At 54.1% G+C, this 17,141-nt stretch overlaps 7 protein-coding genes across 7 annotated transcripts; 4 read left to right on the top strand and 3 right to left on the bottom strand.

The window, feature by feature from the left end:
- Nucleotides 1–262: 262 nt before the first annotated feature.
- On the top strand, nt 263–1,940 carry MRP3 (Component of pyruvate dehydrogenase complex, mitochondrial; the record flags this gene model as incomplete). The annotated part of the gene is made up of 4 exons (XM_049385379.1): nt 263–363; nt 437–483; nt 555–778; nt 828–1,940. 4 exons carry the CDS (start codon nt 263–265, stop codon nt 1,938–1,940), a joined length of 1,485 nt encoding a protein of 494 aa, XP_049247402.1.
- A 568-nt stretch (nt 1,941–2,508) lies between these two features.
- On the top strand, nt 2,509–4,531 carry J4E84_002759 (uncharacterized protein; the record flags this gene model as incomplete). Its single annotated transcript, XM_049385378.1, has 3 exons — nt 2,509–2,843; nt 2,899–3,482; nt 3,534–4,531. 3 exons carry the CDS (start codon nt 2,509–2,511, stop codon nt 4,529–4,531), a joined length of 1,917 nt encoding a protein of 638 aa, XP_049247401.1.
- An 885-nt stretch (nt 4,532–5,416) lies between these two features.
- Nucleotides 5,417–6,028, top strand: J4E84_002758 (uncharacterized protein; the record flags this gene model as incomplete). The annotated part of the gene is made up of 1 exon (XM_049385377.1): nt 5,417–6,028. The coding sequence occupies one exon, from the start codon at nt 5,417–5,419 to the stop codon at nt 6,026–6,028; it is 612 nt and encodes a 203-aa protein (XP_049247400.1).
- Nucleotides 6,029–6,102: 74 nt separating this feature from the next.
- Nucleotides 6,103–10,488, bottom strand: J4E84_002757 (uncharacterized protein; the record flags this gene model as incomplete). Its single annotated transcript, XM_049385376.1, has 6 exons — nt 6,103–7,751; nt 8,358–8,711; nt 8,776–8,815; nt 9,074–9,191; nt 9,243–9,368; nt 9,530–10,488. 6 exons carry the CDS (start codon nt 10,486–10,488, stop codon nt 6,103–6,105), a joined length of 3,246 nt encoding a protein of 1,081 aa, XP_049247399.1.
- A 718-nt stretch (nt 10,489–11,206) lies between these two features.
- Nucleotides 11,207–11,606, bottom strand: J4E84_002756 (uncharacterized protein; the record flags this gene model as incomplete). The annotated part of the gene is made up of 2 exons (XM_049385375.1): nt 11,207–11,347; nt 11,397–11,606. 2 exons carry the CDS (start codon nt 11,604–11,606, stop codon nt 11,207–11,209), a joined length of 351 nt encoding a protein of 116 aa, XP_049247398.1.
- Nucleotides 11,607–13,023: 1,417 nt separating this feature from the next.
- On the bottom strand, nt 13,024–15,500 carry HSP88 (Heat shock protein hsp88; the record flags this gene model as incomplete). Its single annotated transcript, XM_049385374.1, has 5 exons — nt 13,024–13,326; nt 13,377–13,685; nt 13,743–15,285; nt 15,345–15,376; nt 15,426–15,500. 5 exons carry the CDS (start codon nt 15,498–15,500, stop codon nt 13,024–13,026), a joined length of 2,262 nt encoding a protein of 753 aa, XP_049247397.1.
- Nucleotides 15,501–15,902: 402 nt separating this feature from the next.
- On the top strand, nt 15,903–17,099 carry J4E84_002754 (uncharacterized protein; the record flags this gene model as incomplete). The annotated part of the gene is made up of 1 exon (XM_049385373.1): nt 15,903–17,099. The coding sequence occupies one exon, from the start codon at nt 15,903–15,905 to the stop codon at nt 17,097–17,099; it is 1,197 nt and encodes a 398-aa protein (XP_049247396.1).
- Between the last annotated feature and the right edge of the window lie 42 nt (nt 17,100–17,141).

Below are 17,141 nucleotides of genomic sequence, written 5' to 3'. Positions count from 1 at the left end.
ATCAGCCACACTTTGCGTGCTGCCGGGAAATGTCGCATCCAGCATAGACCCTCATCGGGAGAGAACGCTAGTCGCCGGGTCTCCAACCAGCTGCACTAAACTTTTCGTTGAACAGTCTTCCATCTCCTCCAGCCCTGACCGCTAAGCGCCTGAGCCTCCAGCTCGCTGACCTCTGTCTGCCTGTCGCCCTCGCCTGACAAGCCCGTCTTCCCCCATTTCACGTCGCTTGGAGTAAAATCTCAGCGCCCGGCATCCCAACACAATGCCCGCAACCACAACTCTGCTGTCCCGGGCTGGGAGCCAATTGAGCTCGCGGGGGTCAATTGCCCTGCGCGGCGCCCTGCCCACCTCGAGATGCTCCGCGTACGTTAGCTTCACTCCCGCGTGGCATTGCCCACAATCCTCCGACGAGCATAGCTGACACGCACGTATACAGACGCACACCAGCCCTGTCCGCGCTCGCACGCTACTATGCCTCCAAGTGTGAGCACTCCCACCGCGTCCCTCGCGACTGGATACTCCGCTGGCCATCGCATTGCTAACGCAGCCCGCAGCCTACCCCTCGCACAGCGTTATCAGCATGCCCGCCCTCTCCCCAACCATGACCGCCGGAAACATTGGCGCATGGCAGAAGAAGGTCGGCGACTCAATAGCGCCCGGTGACGTCCTCGTCGAGATCGAGACAGACAAGGCACAGATGGACTTTGAGTTTCAGGAGGAGGGCACCATCGCCAAGATCCTCCGCGACGCTGGCGAGAAGGACGTCGCTGTTGGAAGCGTAAGTTGAGGTGCACAAGCTTTCGAGGATGCCATGCTGACTTCCGCAGCCCATCGCCGTCATGGTCGAGGAGGGCGAGGACGTCTCCGCGTTCGAGAGCTTCTCCATCGAGGATGCCGGTGGTGATAAGAAGGCCGACACTCCCTCTAAGGAGGGCAACGCCGCCGAAGCCAGCGAGCCCCCGAACACTGGCTCCAAGACTGCTCCCCCCGCCAAGGAGGAGTCTGCGCCCGCCGCCATCGAGTCTGAGTCCACCGGCGACCGCCTAGAGACCGCTCTCCAGCGCCAGCCCGCCGTCTCCCCCGCCGCGAAGAAGCTCGCGCTCGAGAAGGGCGTCCCGATCGGTTCCATCAAGGGCACTGGAAAGGGCGGCCAGGTCACCAAGGAGGACATTGAGAAGTACAAGCCCGCTGCCGGTGCTGCCCCCGCTGCTGGCGCCTCCGCTGCCGCGTACGAGGACGTCGAGGCTACCAGCATGCGCAAGGTCATTGCTACCCGTCTCCGCGAGAGCATGCAGCAGAACCCCCACTACTTCGTCGCCTCCAATATCTCCGTCTCTAAGCTCCTCAAGCTCCGCGAAGCTCTCAACGCCTCAGCTAACGGCGAGTACAAGCTCTCGGTCAACGACTTGCTTGTCAAGGCTCTCGCTGTTGCCGCCCGCAAGGTCCCCGCTGCCAACTCATCCTGGCGCGAGGATGGCGGTAAGGTCATTATCCGCCAGCACAACACTGTCGACGTCTCCGTCGCTGTCTCTACCCCCGTCGGTCTCATGACCCCCATTGTCAAGAATGTCAACGGACTCGGCCTCCAATCCATCTCATCCCAGATCAAGGACCTTGGCAAGCGCGCACGCGACGGCAAGCTCAAGCCCGAGGAATACCAGGGCGGAACCATCACCATCTCCAACATGGGAATGAACCCCGCTGTTGAGCGATTCACCGCCGTCATCAACCCCCCACAAGCTTGCATCGTCGCAATCGGCACAACAAGGAAGGTCGCAGTACCAGGCCAGGCTGAGGATGGCACAGCGAGCGTTGAGTGGGACGACCAGATTGTCATCACCGGCAGCTTCGACCACAAGGTTGTCGACGGTGCCGTCGGTGGCGAGTTCATGCGCGAGCTCAAGAAGGCCATTGAGAGCCCTCTCGAGCTTATGCTATAATCTGATTCTATTTTCGGTGCATTTGGGACGACTGTGTAACTTTACTATTGGGCTAGATGAGATTGGATCTCAGGGACAGACGATCTTATGTACAGCGGATGGCGCGTTTTCTATCCCCCATGATCATTTGTCCAACTGTCGTATTGCATGATAACCCCTTGTATGAAAAGATATCTCCCTTCTTCGAATCGTTTTGCGTCTGTTGTTGCGTAGTTGATCACCCTGCACGCCCGGACTAATGGTAAATCTAGACCCGGATTCTCGCCTGGAAATCTTTCTGCGAACCGGGACGGTGGTAAGCTATATAGCCGGCACGTATATGCAGGACAGTGAGTGAACACCACAGCTCAGTCATCCCACACCTGCGAAGACCACATGCTCGTATAGCCCCACAGTCGAGGCATTGAAGGGGTGTGTGGGGAGCAAACAGGCTGCTTTACAGTGAGTGAGAGCGATAAGCGTATCGGTGTGTCGTTGTGATGGCGGTGCTTTCCTATATTGAGTCCCATCGCGCCTGTAGCAACTCTACATCCTTTCCTCAAACAGTGGCATTCACAACTTCACCAAGATGTTTTATACCACTCTCTTCTTCTTCCTCTTTTCAGCAGCAACTTTTGCTATCAACTTTGATTGGGAGCGTGAACAGCTCACTGACGACGATGCAGCTCGCAATGGCGCAGTGCGCTTTGGTAGTGCGGCACAAGCTGCGGCGCCTACTAATTGCAAGATCATCCCGGGTGACGCTGAGTGGCCGAGCGAGGACGTCTGGGACTCTTTCAACGATACGCTCGGTGGTGTGCTACTGAAGCCTAGACCGCTTGCCAGCGTCTGCTATACTGGTGAAGGCTACAATGCAGCGAGATGCGAACAGTACAAAAGTAACTGGGCGGGCATGAACCTACAGTGAGCTCACTCGTAACGCAACGTCACCCTTATCGTGTCACTCTAACTACGACAGTACCGATGATCCCACCAGTATCATGTCCCAATGGGCATCCGGGAACACCTGCACACCGACCTCACAACCAAACTCAAACTGCTCTCAAGGCGGTTGGCCGGAGTACGTCGTCAGAGCCACTACGTTGAGACACATCCAACTCGCAGTCAACTTTGCTAGGAACCAGGACATCCGCCTTGTGATCAAAAACTCGGGTCACGACTTCAACGGGAAATCCATCGGTGGTTACTCCCTTAGCGTTTGGACACACAACCTCAAAGGCATGACTTTTGATCCCAACTATACCTCGCCTACTGGTTCCTATACGGGAAGAGCTGTCGCATATGCCGCTGGTACTCAGGCTTCTGAGGGGTCTACACTAATGCGGCAGAAGAATATGCTCATGATTGTTGCAGGCGGTTCAACCGTAGGTATTGCAGGTGGTTTTCTCCAGGGTGGTGGACATAGCGCCTACACCAGCTACTATGGTCTGGCGGCAGACCAAGTGCTCGCCATCACTGCTGTTACAGCTGATGGAAGAGTGATTGAAGCACATGAAGGCGAAAACGCAGACCTGTTCTGGGCTTTTAGAGGAGGAGGTGGAGGTAATCATTCCCATCAAGAAGGGAGCCCGACTATCACTGACAAAAGACCAGGCACATTCGGCGTCATCACATCCGTTGTCGTCAAAGCATTCCCGACCACATCGATTACGTCAGGCAGTGTTCGTTTCTCAACGACACCAGATCGCGGATCAAGTGCGCCTCCAATCTCTACAGAAACCTTCTGGGCCGGCATGCGCGCGTACTGGGAGTTTTCGATCGCCATCTGTGACGCAGGCGGCTTGGGTTACAGCTTCATCTACCCAAGCAGTAGTAGCACAGGTCTTACCTTCACTGTCAGTATCTCGGTTCCCAACAAAACTACTAACCAATATCGGCAATTCGTCCGTCCGTTGCTCCAGAAGCTCAATGATCTCGGTATCCAGCAACCTATGCCGACACTCAAACGCTCTTTCACGCCATCTTTCTCATACGAAGAGAACCCCCAAAACGAAGCAACTCTTCTCTCAAAAAGAGTAATAGGCGAAACAACAGGCCACACCCTAATAGCATCCCGCTTCTTCCCCCGCACCACCTTCTCCACCCCCTCTACACTAGAAACCTCCCACCTCGCCATCCGCCATGTCGTCGAAAACGGTTCTTTAACCTTCCACGGCATGAACTATGCGCCCACGCTCTCCGTCTCCGGAAACCCAAACAACAGCGTAAACCCCGCGTTCCGAACCACAGTCCTCCACGCACAAGCTTACGAACCTAACGCGCACTGGGACGGCAAAGCACCCATCTTGTCGCACGAGGCGCTGACAGAAAAACATCAGCAGCTGCAGGGGTACATGCAGGGTTGGCGGGATGTTACGCCTGGGAGTGGGAGTTATATCAATGAAGGGGATGCGCAGGATTGGGAGTGGAAGGAAGCGTTTTTTGGGAGCAATTATGAGAGGCTGGCTAGAGTGAAGAGGGAATATGATCCTGAAGGTGTGTTTTGGGCAATTGGAGGCGTGGGGAGTGATGAGTGGGAGGTTAGGGATGTGGATGGGGGGAAGAGAGAGGGGATTGTCACGCAGGATGGGAGGTTGTGTAGGGTGGGTTGATGTTGAGGAGGGGAAAGGTACGTGATGTGGGAGGACATGATCTTCAGCTCTGCTATCTCGATAGATAGTGGTCATAATTGCCAAAAGCCACTTTATCCAAGGATAGCCACAATTCAGTCATTATCAAGCATGATGGGAAGCTTCATTGTCGCTCCCCGGAGGATGTCCTACCGCTACATCGGAGTCTCGGTGCCTTCGCGCCTCCGCAGTCTCACACCCGGGACGCCTGAATCACGGAGAACTTTAGCGAATCATACGCATCATATGGAAATGCACAATATCCTTTTTGGAACAAACGAGGGATAAGTCGGAAACTCGAAAACAGAAGCAGTAGATAAATGGAGGGTAATATACCATATGACACATGCGTCACATCCACCTTTCAACTCTTTGGCCCCAACACTACGACGCCTACGTTCTTACACTACTTCACCTTGACCTCTTCTATCCCGTCTCTAAATCCGCGCAACCATGTCCTCGATCCCATCCCTCTCTTCCAAAGTCATCCTGATAACCGGCGCAAACAGCGGCATAGGAAAAGCCACCGCCCTCTCCCTCGCCACTCTAAACCCAGCACAACTCTGGATCGCGGCTCGCAACGTCACAAGCGGCCATGCTGCCGTCGCTGAAATCAAAGTCGCGGCGCCGCCCGTCGACGTTCGATTCGTAGAATGCGATCTAGCGAGTTTTGACTCGGTAGCAAGAGCGGCGAGGGAAGTGGTGGAGGGTTGTGGAGGGCGATTAGATGTTTTGATGTTGAATGCTGGGATTGTATGTCCTAACTCTTTTCTCCCTGAAGCGTTGCTTATCTGTTCTTGTTCGGGTTTCCTGTGTGCACATGTGTCGATGTATGCGATGACTAATCTTCGCCTTCTGCGACGATAGATGGGCGGCCACCCGGGCACTACACCTCAAGGCCATGAACTGCAATTCGGGACGAACCACGTCGGTCATGCCCTCTTCCTCAAACTACTCACTCCGCTTCTGCTCTCTACTGCCGAAACCACGGGCTCGACGCCCCGCGTCATATCCGTCAGCTCGCGGGGCCACGCTCACACCGCCGCCCTGCCAGACGGCGGCATCGCGTTCGACACGTTGAAATCCTCCCAAATTGATTTGTCAGGCGTGAACAAGTACACGCAATCCAAACTCGCCAACGTAGTCTACGCGCGCCAATACGCATTGCACTACCCGCAGATCATCAGTGTAGCGATCCACCCTGGTGACGTTTTGACGGAGATCTTCAATAAAGGCGCCGAGGGGGGTGATGAGCAGATTAAATATCTGGCAAGGGAAGTGGCGCCTAAGAGATGTGGATCGTTGGAGGAAGGGATCAAGAACGGGGTTTGGGCAGCGACTGCAGAAGGCGTGCTAAGTGGACGGTATTATGAACCTGTGGGTGTGTTGGGTATGGGGAGTGAGTTGTCCAAGGATACGGGATTGGGAGAGAAGTTGTGGACCTGGACGCAGCGGGAGATGGAGGGATGGGAGCTTTAGGGAGGAGGAAGTTGATGCGCCAGATGGAATGGTTTTCGTTTTGCATGAAATGACTTTAGCTGCATTGGCCCTCTTCAGGTATAAGAATGTCTCTCTTTTTCGGTGTTGTGTCTAGGTTTAGGATTGGCGTGGAAGGTGATGATCTCCGGAAGACCGTCCAGCCGCCGTCTTTTGCATGTGACGACGACTTCGTTCGTGAGGTCTCCTCTTGTCGTTGCTTCCACATCGTAGAACATGTTATGCTCCGGCATCAAAGACCAGCTATACGAATCTTCCAAATTGGGTATCTCTGAGAGAGAGAAGCCATCTCCAGCGTTATCCCCATAGTGACTATTTTGCTCTTCAAGCTCCATAACCGTTTCCGCGATATTTGCTGCCGTGAAAGAATCCCACGTTCCTTCCTTCAGCGGGATCACCCGCAGGAGCCGAATAGCATGGAGGCGGATGCGATGGTATCGACACTTGATAGCTGTGTAATACAAAGGCGCGATAAAGCCGTATTCGCCAATCGAGTCGTGGAGGTTGACGTTATCGGGTATAGATTTTGCCAAGTTGTACTCTTCGAAGATGTGTATGGCATGCACAAGTACCGTGAGAAACGTTTGCGTATACGCTTCGTAGTGCTGCTCAGAGTGCACTTGCAGACAGCCGCACATTATGCGCGCCATGGCATGATACATGAGTAGCAATTTGAGAACCGATGGTTCGCGGCTCATCGGAAGCTTTGCTGGCGGCGTCTTCCCGCCGAACGCCCACAGATCATCTGGTTTCTTCCCGGCAGCTAGGGCGAGTTTGTTGACCGAGGGAAGTGTACTCAGATACGTATCGTACCACGTCGCAAGAGAGGTCATAATCTCTTCTTGTCCTGCTGTAACCGCAGCAATTTCGTCTTTAGTGCCTGGCCCCATCTTTCGATATCGTTGTGCTATGAGAACAATGCCGTGCAATAGCACATCAAGAGCGTCCTTCGCCTCCTCGATAGTCGTAAAAGTAGGGTATGGTATGCTGTTTTCTATCGGCTGAAGAAATATATCGAGATCTTCCAGACCGGAACCGAACAGATTATTTTGCATATGTAGGGTCGCGAAGCTGCGCACGATGCCTTGGTCGATACTCTTTTCATATGATGCCGGCTTGATTACGAGGACGCCATCGTGCGAGCGATCTTTCTTCGTGGTCATGTTCATCAGGACCTTTAGACCGTTCCGTAAGTGTGATTCGGCCAATTGGTATTGCCCGCGGAGGTATTCAAGCAACGTAAATAACTGACAGGTGACCAGAATGACCGTGACCGAGGCTGTGTCTCCACGCCGCAACAGCGGCTGTAGCGACTGGATCGCTTTGCCATATTGTTGAAGCATGAACTTTTCCCTCTCATCCGGAGCTTGTGCCGAATCGAAACTGCATCTGTGCGCAGCGCTCAGCGCAACAGCAGCATGAAGAACCGCCGGTTCTGACGACGCTGCTGGTAGCACGATCGAGTTCCAGAACTTCGAAGCAAACCAACCGGAAGTTGTGTGAACGATGCGGATCCTGTATAACTGTAGATACCTGAGTTCCTCGACACCCAAGATTTTGGTTGGAGGCTTCTGGATCGACGTGGATACGCGACCATATCTTTCAACGTAGGTATTCCCTCCGCCACCCCACAGTCCGTAACCCTCGCATGTCCGACCAGTGGAGCGACAGCGAGAGCATACAGGCTTGGTTTCGTCGCACTTGACTCTTCGCGCTCTAGTCGATGTCGGTAAGCGTCCATTGGAACAGATGTCTACCCAGATCGCTGCAAAACAAACAGCCAATCGGTTGAGTACCGTGTCATTGAACAGGGGAGTCCACTTACTTGCAGGTTCCGCACCCTGATTTAGACTTCCTCCGTACAACACCTCTTACAGGTTGGTGCGCAGCCTTTGCAGTCACGTGTTGATTCGGTGTGTTGGCTTCTGGCTGCATAGCGAGAGCGATGTGCAGCTAGGATGACGAACATGAAGACGTCGCTCCAACTCGTTTTGCGGAGATTCTTAGTGGCTCGAATAGCATGTTTCAAAGAAGACGCAGGCAATGTTGCGAGACAGTTTGGAGGACGAACGGACAGCCTGTCAGCCCTAAGCTCGCTAAACTTCGGGGAAGGTAGGCCGAACCCCTGCACACGCTATGCCACTCTCATTGGGCCGCTCGGTACAGCTAGATTATGATTGCTCGGCCCCGCCGGTGGGGGAGAAGAACCTCAACACCTGGCAACGCTTGATAGCTATTGCATATTGTGTTGAAACCTTGCCAAACTTCGTCTCAATACCGATTCGCTATAAAAGGTGCTACATAATCATACATGAGCCCTTTGCCTGCTGTTTCTCCCGCTCCTTCTCATCCACAAGTGCCACTAGGGCCTCAGCTCTCGCAGACCCAAAGACCCAATTAAAGATGCCATGATCCGTTGTTTTCATCCCATTCTCGTCAACATGGGAAAATCTTCGAGCACCTTGTTGAATGAGCAGTTCACAGCTCTGGTACCAAGCGCTGATGAGACCCGCTGGAGGCTTCCTTCCATGCTTCGCTCCAGAAGGTAGCGGCCGTGAGACGGTCTCGTCCATTGTAAGTAAGAAGAGGTGCCAAACTGACTTGCTGTCGTTCAGACGGGCAGGCTGGTTTGGATTTGCCCCACGTTCGAGGAGTAGCCGTACCACTGCAAAGGTGATAATACGAAGTTAGTGTATGTCTCACGCGCATTTCGTAGAGCTGTAACATACTATCAACGCTCACACTCGGCTCATCCCGCTTGGAGTGGTTCTTCAAGTTAGTGGTTGCAGCTCGATGTGGGCGGAGCGCGTAGTCCAGGAGTGGCCGCCCGCCCTTCCGCGCGTTGTTTGGGTTGGCGTCTAATTTCGCACGAACGTATTTGACGAGGCGGACTTGCACCGTCAGTGCAAGAAAGTCGTAGTTGTCCCATGGGCGATAAATATCAGACCGGCAGTGACCAACTGCATCATGGGCATTCATCCAGTGGTGCCTTGTGCCATGTGCATGGTGAGTACTGACGCGATCTACCTCACCGAGCACTTCTACTAGGGATGAGGTAGGGCTTGGGTCGGTTCTCTCGGTTTCGTAGGCGTAATAAAGTAGCTCGTGCGTTAAGCCCAGAACTTTGTCGACCGACGCTGGAACACTATAGTCAATATCGGGTAGTGATTTAAGCATGACAAGGCATGTTTTGCACAAGATAGACTTGGAGCTAAACTCCGTCTTCAGATTGGCCCGTAGTTGGTGGTAGTAGTTGTCCTGCAAGAATTCGGCAACGGTCCGGTGGAGGAAGTCGACCGTAGGACCCGGGAAGTAGGGATGCCTGGAGTGACACAGTTAGAAAAGTACAAATAGGCGTTCCTTTGCTTGAGAAAAGCCCGAAGCACTGCACATATCTTCGTGCAACAGCCGGAAATGCCAACATCATAAGAATCGCTTTTCAGGAGTTTGGTACCTGAGTAGATGGCCATGAGCTTCACTTACTCTTCATCATTAACAACGAGAAGATCGCTACATCTGTTCCGAATGAGCGACTTCCACTTGGGATACTCACTTTTCAAATCGTCTTTGCGGATGGGCCGTATGGGGAAGTTGATGGCATAGTCGGGGTTCTTGCGTTGGTGTTCCAGTAGAGAGAATGCGTATAACGGTAGCGGTTGCAGCTCATCGACCGTGATCAAAAAGATTTGTGACATCTCTTCAAGATACTGAGGCTTAACAGCCTTGACCATGCGCTCGAAGTACGCCTCTAGATCTGCTGGGAAGAGATTGACGATATTCCACAGCATGTCCACACCTTCATCCCGATCGACAGCGTGTACGAGGTCACGAGTAATGAGGAAGACCCATAACCATACGCCCTGCGCAAGGTCTGCAATCACCTTCATTATTGATACGCACGTGGTATCGGCATTCGCCAGGCGTTGGAAGTTCTCATTCTCCCCGAGGAGACGCTTAACATGGTGTCCCATGTCTTCTTTAGTAAAGCTCTTGATGTCGAAGGTGCGAGATGTGTTGTTGAAAAACCTCTCAAATACCGAGCGAGGCCGTGTCGAGGCACAGATTTTGATGTCTTTCGATATAGAGAGGAATTTCAGAGCGCTGACAACATCTTCCTCAGCCCCGTTGTACTCGTCTAAACCGTCGATGAAGAAGCAGAATTTGACTTCCAAATCTTTCTGGGTAGCGATGCGCGCGAAAGTAGCCTTCAGTTCTTCCACGTCCCAGTCTTCGTGCTCTAGACGGTTTGGGCACACTATCTCAATGAGTCTGGGTACAGCTTTGAGTATCTGGTACAGGAACGACTGGAAGAGTCCTATTTGGCTCTTTTGCATTTCGTAGCCTTGATTCCAGAAGTAGTAGCTCGCCGTGCAGAGTTTGGTTGTGCCTGCCCAACTTTCAAGGCATTCGAAAGTGCGAGGATCTTCAGTTACAAACTTCATAAGAGTTGATTTGCCGCTGCCTGCCTAGATCGGCCACGTTAGTGGAAGTTAAAACACTAGGGAGATCATCTTTACCCGGCCTGTAATGCAGAAAAGTCCATCATGTTCGTCGGTGCTCTCTAACCAGACTGTGAAGGGAGTCAATGCTGTGTCAAAGATCCATGTGTTTGACGCTTCATCAGCTTTGGGAATTTGACTCCACCGCCTGCGCAGGACTGGGAAGTAGAGACTTCGTATAGTAGCGGTTTGCTTGGTACATGCTGTGTGCTCTTTGCCAAGCGCATCAAACTTTGTCTTCAGGCTAGTCAATTGCGCGACCTGCGTGGCGCCTTCGCTCGTGCGAGTTTGTGCTACGAGTGTGAGTATTTCGTCTCGAATTTGATCCAGCTTGGCGTCGTAGCTAATTGCTAAGGCATCTTGAGCTGTCTTCAAGGCGTCTAGTTTGGCTGATAGCGAAGAGTGATGATCACTAAAAGACAAGTAAGTCAGCGTGGGTTCTGGCTGATAATTCGTTCTCCATGTACGAGGAAGCCTCTGAACAGGTCTGCAGACTACATAGGATGAAGCAAGGAGATAGAAAGATACGGCGTGGATTCAGGCTCTAGGGTGTTCCAATTCCCCCTTCATTAAGGTGGATGTACGCAGCTCAAAACGCTATCATACTCTCCATTGACATACCTCCGGATAATGTGTTCAACATTCACCCGAATGCGCTTATCTAGCGCATCAAGCCTTGCTCGTAGAGCCTCGATGTCGCGTTGTTTCCAGAGACCTTGGAAAAGGACGCGACTACTTTCGAGGGTCTTCGAGCGACCTTGGCGCACATGTAGCCGGGCGATAATCTTGCGCAACTCTTCAGCTATGTTGCGGCATTGTTGTACCATGCCCAAAATGTGATCTTCGTGTACGGACAGCTTTTGACCGGAAGCTTGCTGCTTCTTGACTCGCTCGTGATATCTCTTAACATCTTCCACGATGAGTTCAAGCTCTCGAACCTCCGCAGTCGTACCGTGAACGGAATCGCGCACGTTTCGAGCTCCAGAAGCGAATTTGATGCCGAAGTCGATGAAAGATATGATATTAGATACCAGCCCGATAATAGCAAGTGCCTCGGCCATTCTCGAACCCAAAGGGAGCGTGAATCTCCTGCGGATCCGAGCTGATGAAGAGTGACGATGCTAGGGAGCTGGGCGACAACACAGCCCCACAGGGCTTACGGTCGCTGTTTTCCTATTGGATGAACTGCAGAGGACCCCATGGCTGAGCGCTTACCCCTGCGGAGTGTTTGGGGGCGGTAACAATGCCTTGCAGACAGCCTGCCATCGTCAGCTATCCGAACTGAGCCGAAAGCTCTCTTCGTCTTTTGGCAATACGGTCGTGACGGGAATTCCAAAACCGTGCGTTAAGAAGGCACCCAAAGTGCGAATTGCACGCACTTCGACCATCACCAGAAGATTTGTTTGGAAAGTCGTTCGGCGAGGCTGCGAAACTGTAGCGTTGTCAGTGTTCCGGAACTGTTCAGTAAAGCCGAAACACTTCGAAGCTCCACGACGCATCGATGGAGACTGAGCGTTCACAGGCTGAGAACAGCAAGTCGGTTGACCATTGCGCAGCTCATGTTTACAGCAGGCTGATAATCGGTAGATCGAAACGTGCACATACATCTACGCAAGACTCGGTATCTCAGCGCTCGTCGTCCGATCTATCCTCCCACGACGTCTCAGCGGCCCGCCCCGAACATGTACAGGGCAACGACTTGAAATCGCTCGTCGGTTGGAACCTGAACAGCCAGAATCCAATGTGGCAGCGCGATAATGGTTGCATTCGAGTGCCTGCTCGATTTATCCGATGGCTTCCAGAGGCCCTACTCAACATGGTCGGAGGCCTGGTGTCTGCTATCGCCAACATGATGAACACCGTCTTCGAGTGCATGCCATATCCTGTCAGGGTAATGATTTGGTTCTGCTTACTCGCAACATTGGTTGTGAATGGAATCTTCCTTGGTATCGCGTTGAGTCGCAGGGAGTCTGCGTCCGTGCCATTTGTTGTTGAAGCTGCATCGATATCCGTGTGGGGAGTTCTCAATCGCAGTGTTATGGGAAGGAGTTTCTCTCAGGATAGAGGAGAGGCGGTGTAATCGAGTGCACTATCCATCATGTTCCGTTGATTGAATAGTCGGACAGTTTCGAGAGAAGGAGGTCCAGAACATTGCGCAAAGAGGCAGCTCGCGACGGGTTCCGCTGCCCCACTTTAATGACGGAGTCCAGTCAGAGAAGGAAAGCACAACCACGCAGACCAGAATGATGGAAGCAGCGGAACATATCATTGTAGTTCCAAAACTGGATATCGTGTTCGTTCATCTATGGACTAGTCTATCATAAGCATCGCATTACCATGATCGTCATCACAGAGAAAACAAGAAGAAAAGTCGAACAGAGAAAACTTTCCCCTCGGCGCCAAACGTAGCCCTTTAGTATACCACGCCGACCAAATGCTTTTCACTTTGCCGTTACGCCTTCGCAGATGCCTCTCCGCTTAAGAAGCCTCCTCAACGCCGTCTGGCTTTTGTGCCTCGGCGTCCGTCATCTCCGCATCTTTTGGCTCTTCCGCCGGCGGCGCCTCAGCCTGCTTCTTGGACTCGGCTTCCCGCTTGGCGCGCTCAAGCTCTGCTTGCTTGGCGGCGTGCTCCTTTTGGTGCTTCTCCATGGCTGCTTGTCGCTCACCCTCGATCTTGTCGTTGTAGCGCTGGATGATGGGACCGGCGATGGAGCGGATGTCCTCCTTCTTGGAGACGTACTGTGCCTTCGACGCGTCGTCACCCTCGTCGTATAACCATTCCTGTGTAGATGTCAGCGCAGCTCATATATCGTACTATTGATGGGACTTACCTCGATGGTCTCGAGCTTGGTGTTGAGCTTGGCCTTCTCTTCGTCGCTGGCGAATTCAGCGTAGACGTCGAGAATCTTGTCCTTCAGCTCGTAGATGAAGCTCTCGAGGTTGTTCTTCTCGTTCTCGGTGTCTTGGACGAGCTTGTCCTCCATGATCATGGAGTTCTCCTTCTCGGCCAGGGTCTGCTTGCTCTCTTCGTCAAGCGAAGCAGTGCCTGCGGATAGTGGCAGGTCACCCTTACGCTGCTGCTTCTTAACCTTGCGCATCTTCGGTGGCTCCTTGGCGGCATCCTTGTCAACGTCCATTGCCTGCGCATAATTTGTTAGCTCATTTGTTGTGTGCGCAGAAGTAGGACGCGCAAGTACAGGATCAGCGTCAGGCTTGTGTCGTTTCGCGGCAGGCTCGGGCGGGCTTTGCCGCCCGTTACTAGGATCAGAAGGAAATTCGGAACGTACATCACCCTCTTTCTTCTCTGCTGACGGAGACTCGGGAATTGGCTCCTCAACTTCGGTTTCTTCGACGTAGTATCCAGACTCGACGTTGAGCACACCGTGCACGTTGAGACGTGCCTTGAGCTTGCAAATCATGAAGTCGCCCTTGGGGTCCTCCTTCACGCCCTTGACGGAGAAGCGGCCGATCCAGGGGTTCATCTTTCCTGGTAGTTGCTCCGGCTTGGCGTACCTGGCCTCGAGGTCGAATGGGTGTTTCCGGTAGAATGTGAGGATCTTGGTTGATGGCATGACGTTGCCCTTGTTGAAGACAGTCAGGTTGGTGTCCTCATCCGGAATGTCCTCTGACTTCTCCCATGTGAATTCAACGGGGTAGTTGACCATGTCGTGAACGGAGAAGTCACGGACACGGAATACTGGCGAGAGGATGGCGCAGCAGAAAGCGCAGCCACGAGCGACAGCCTCGTCCTGGTTGAGAGTGAAGGAGAGCGGCTTGCCGAAGTAGTCCTGGATCTTGGCCTTGAGGACGGGTACACGTGTGCAGCCACCAACCATCTCGATGGCGTCGATGTCGGCAGTGGTGAGCTTGGCCTCAGCGAGAGCCTGCTCGATAGGGGCGGTGGCACGGTCGATGAGGGGCTTGATCAGCTCCTCAAGCTCCTCGCGCTTGAGCATACCGCGGACATCGACGTCGTTCATGATGGACTCGACGTTGATGGGGGCCTGGTTGTTTGCGGAAAGGACCTTCTTCAGCTTCTCGACGCCGGCCGACAGACGGAGGCGGGCCTTGCCGTTCTCCATGACGTCGATCTTGTACTTCTCCTTGAACTCCTTGGCGAAGTGCTCGACAAGGGCCTTGTCGATGTAGCGTCCACCGTAGTGGCGGTCCCAGGCGCTCGACTTGACGGCGAGCTCGCCCTTCTTGAACTCAACGACGGTAGCGGTGTAGTTGCTGTGGCCGATGTTGACGAAGACGACTCTCCGTGGCTTCTCCTCGGGCGCTGGGAGGTCCAGCTTTGTGATGCCCCAGCCGAGGGCGACTGCGGTGTTGTCGTTGATGAGCCTCAGGCACTTGAGGCCGGCGATGTCGGCGGCATCGAGGATGGCGCGGCGCTGGGCGTCGGTGTACCAGACGGGGCAGCTGAGGACGACGTCGTTGACGGGGAGTTTGAGTTCGGCAGATGCTGTGGCGCGCATCTTGGTGAGGAACATGGCGGTGATCTGGGTGGCAGTGAACTGCTCCTTCTTGCCCAGATATGTCACCTCGGCGCCGACCTGGCCGCCCATGTCGATGAGCGGCGCGGATATGAAGTCTTGCTCGACCTGGACATCGGGGTCTGTGAGGTTGCGGCCGGCGAGGCGGACGAAGGAGGAGACGGTGTTCTTGAGGTTGGAGATTTCCTGGTTCTTGGCCGTCTCGCCGACGTATCTGCTCTTGGGGCCGAAGCCTACTAGCGATCTGGGAAATTGTGAGTGGATGCTCGTTGTGTGCGCTGCGTGCGCTGGGGGTCTACTTACGGTGTCGCGCGGTTGGAAACCTCATTTGCAATCTACTGGCGTCAGTATTTTGGTATGCCGTATGCGCCCGGGGCTACTCACCACATCGACACCGCGATTCCGCGCAACAGCAATGACGCTGTTGAGCGTTCCCAAATCAACACCTACTACAGACATGTTTATCTCTGATGGCGGGGTATGTGTGGGCAAACGTGGAGGGAGTGTGTGCGGTGAAAGTCGTGTTTGGGGGGTCGTGTAAAAGATAGACAGACACGGGATCGCAAATTTCAAGTGACCGCTGCGTGATGACTTGCTGGCAATACGTCGAAGAAAAGAGAACCTTCTCGACAGGCCCTGTTTTAGCGGGGTCACTAAAGAAAGTGTTGCGGAAGGCACGGACCACGCAAATCGTCCAACAACACGCTGCGTCATATCCGCTCGCACTCGCTCCTGCCGTCTCCGCCGACGCGTCTCGAGGCCGCCAGCGTCTTCCAACACAACCCCCATGGACGCCTGCACGCCCGCCTCTGAGCACCCGCACGCGTCGACCCTCTGCGCGATAAGATAGCTGACATCAGCATGGCCCAAATCCCCCCGTACCCACTCTACAACCGCACGTACAACCTGTACCGCCTGTCCCCGCTCCACTGCCACGACAGCCCCCTCCTACTCGACGCCTCACTTCGCACCCATGCCAAGCGCCTCAAGGAACAGCTCAAAGGCGACAGCGTGCGCGGCGTGCAGGTCGACTTTGCCGCTGCCGACGACACCGCGAAACTGGGCCCCCTGGACGAGTGCACCTGGGAGCTGATTGGCGATGAGGATGCCTGGATTGACCGACATCGCCAGTCGATGGACCCCGATGCCTCACAACTGTCCTCCGTCTCCCAGCTCACCCCAGAGCGGGCGCGTGGACTGGAAGTGAGCCTCGAGTACGAGAAGCAGTCGTACAATGCGCTCCTGCTGCGCGACCCGGGCGTCACTTCCTCACAAAACGGCTTCACGTCACTGCCCCTGCTACTCGTAAAGATGCCAGGCCCAATACGCGACATCTTCCTCAACTACCTCCGAACCACCTTCGATGCCCACGTTGCGCCCTTGAAGCTGCCCTCGCCCTTCATCACTTCGAGTCTCGAGACCTACTTCAGGCACCTCGCCGCGAGGTACTCGACCCAGTCCATACAAGACATTATAAGACAGCTGCACATTCAATTAGCATTCCCCAATACTACAACTATCCTCAAACACGTAGAGATCACAGTCGCAGGCGGCGACATCTCTGGTTTCGTCGACAGGGGCAGACTGCTCAAGGACACCCACGATAAACCCTTTACAGCTGCCCTGGCCGCGTATCTTCGGCAGCATCTCGCCCTCGACATATCGCACCCCAAAGTCCAGATATCCCGAATAACCTGTAACAGCTTCCACCTCGGCACCGAGCGTCTCAAACTCGTCGCGCCTGATCCGCTAGCAGACACATCCTTCTCCGATGAAGGCGGCGCATCACAAGACGCAAGTGCGAGCGAACTCGCTGTACAAGAGCTCTATACATCGTTAGTGCGAGAGGCTGCTGGCAGCGGGAAGTTTCTGCCGGAGGAATTGACCAGCGAATCGAGAGAAGAGACGCCGTCCTCCATCGCAAGCGCTAAAGCGGGGCGCAGGAAGAGAGCCATCAGCAGCACTGCTGTCACCGATGGTAACAACAAGAAGACCAAAGGCAGAGGGAAAGAGAACAACCGGAAGCTCAATGGCGATGCCGGCATGGCCGATATGTAGGCACACCTAATCTTGGGTAGGAGTACGTTTTTCAAAGCGCGT

The sequence above is a fragment of the Alternaria hordeiaustralica genome (genome assembly GCF_023758085.1).
Source record: "Alternaria hordeiaustralica strain BMP 2776 chromosome Unknown scaffold_3, whole genome shotgun sequence".
In the NCBI taxonomy this organism is placed as follows: domain Eukaryota; kingdom Fungi; phylum Ascomycota; class Dothideomycetes; order Pleosporales; family Pleosporaceae; genus Alternaria; species Alternaria hordeiaustralica.
The sequence above is the reverse complement of the archived record's forward strand: the minus strand, read 5'-3'. Positions and strand labels throughout refer to the sequence as shown.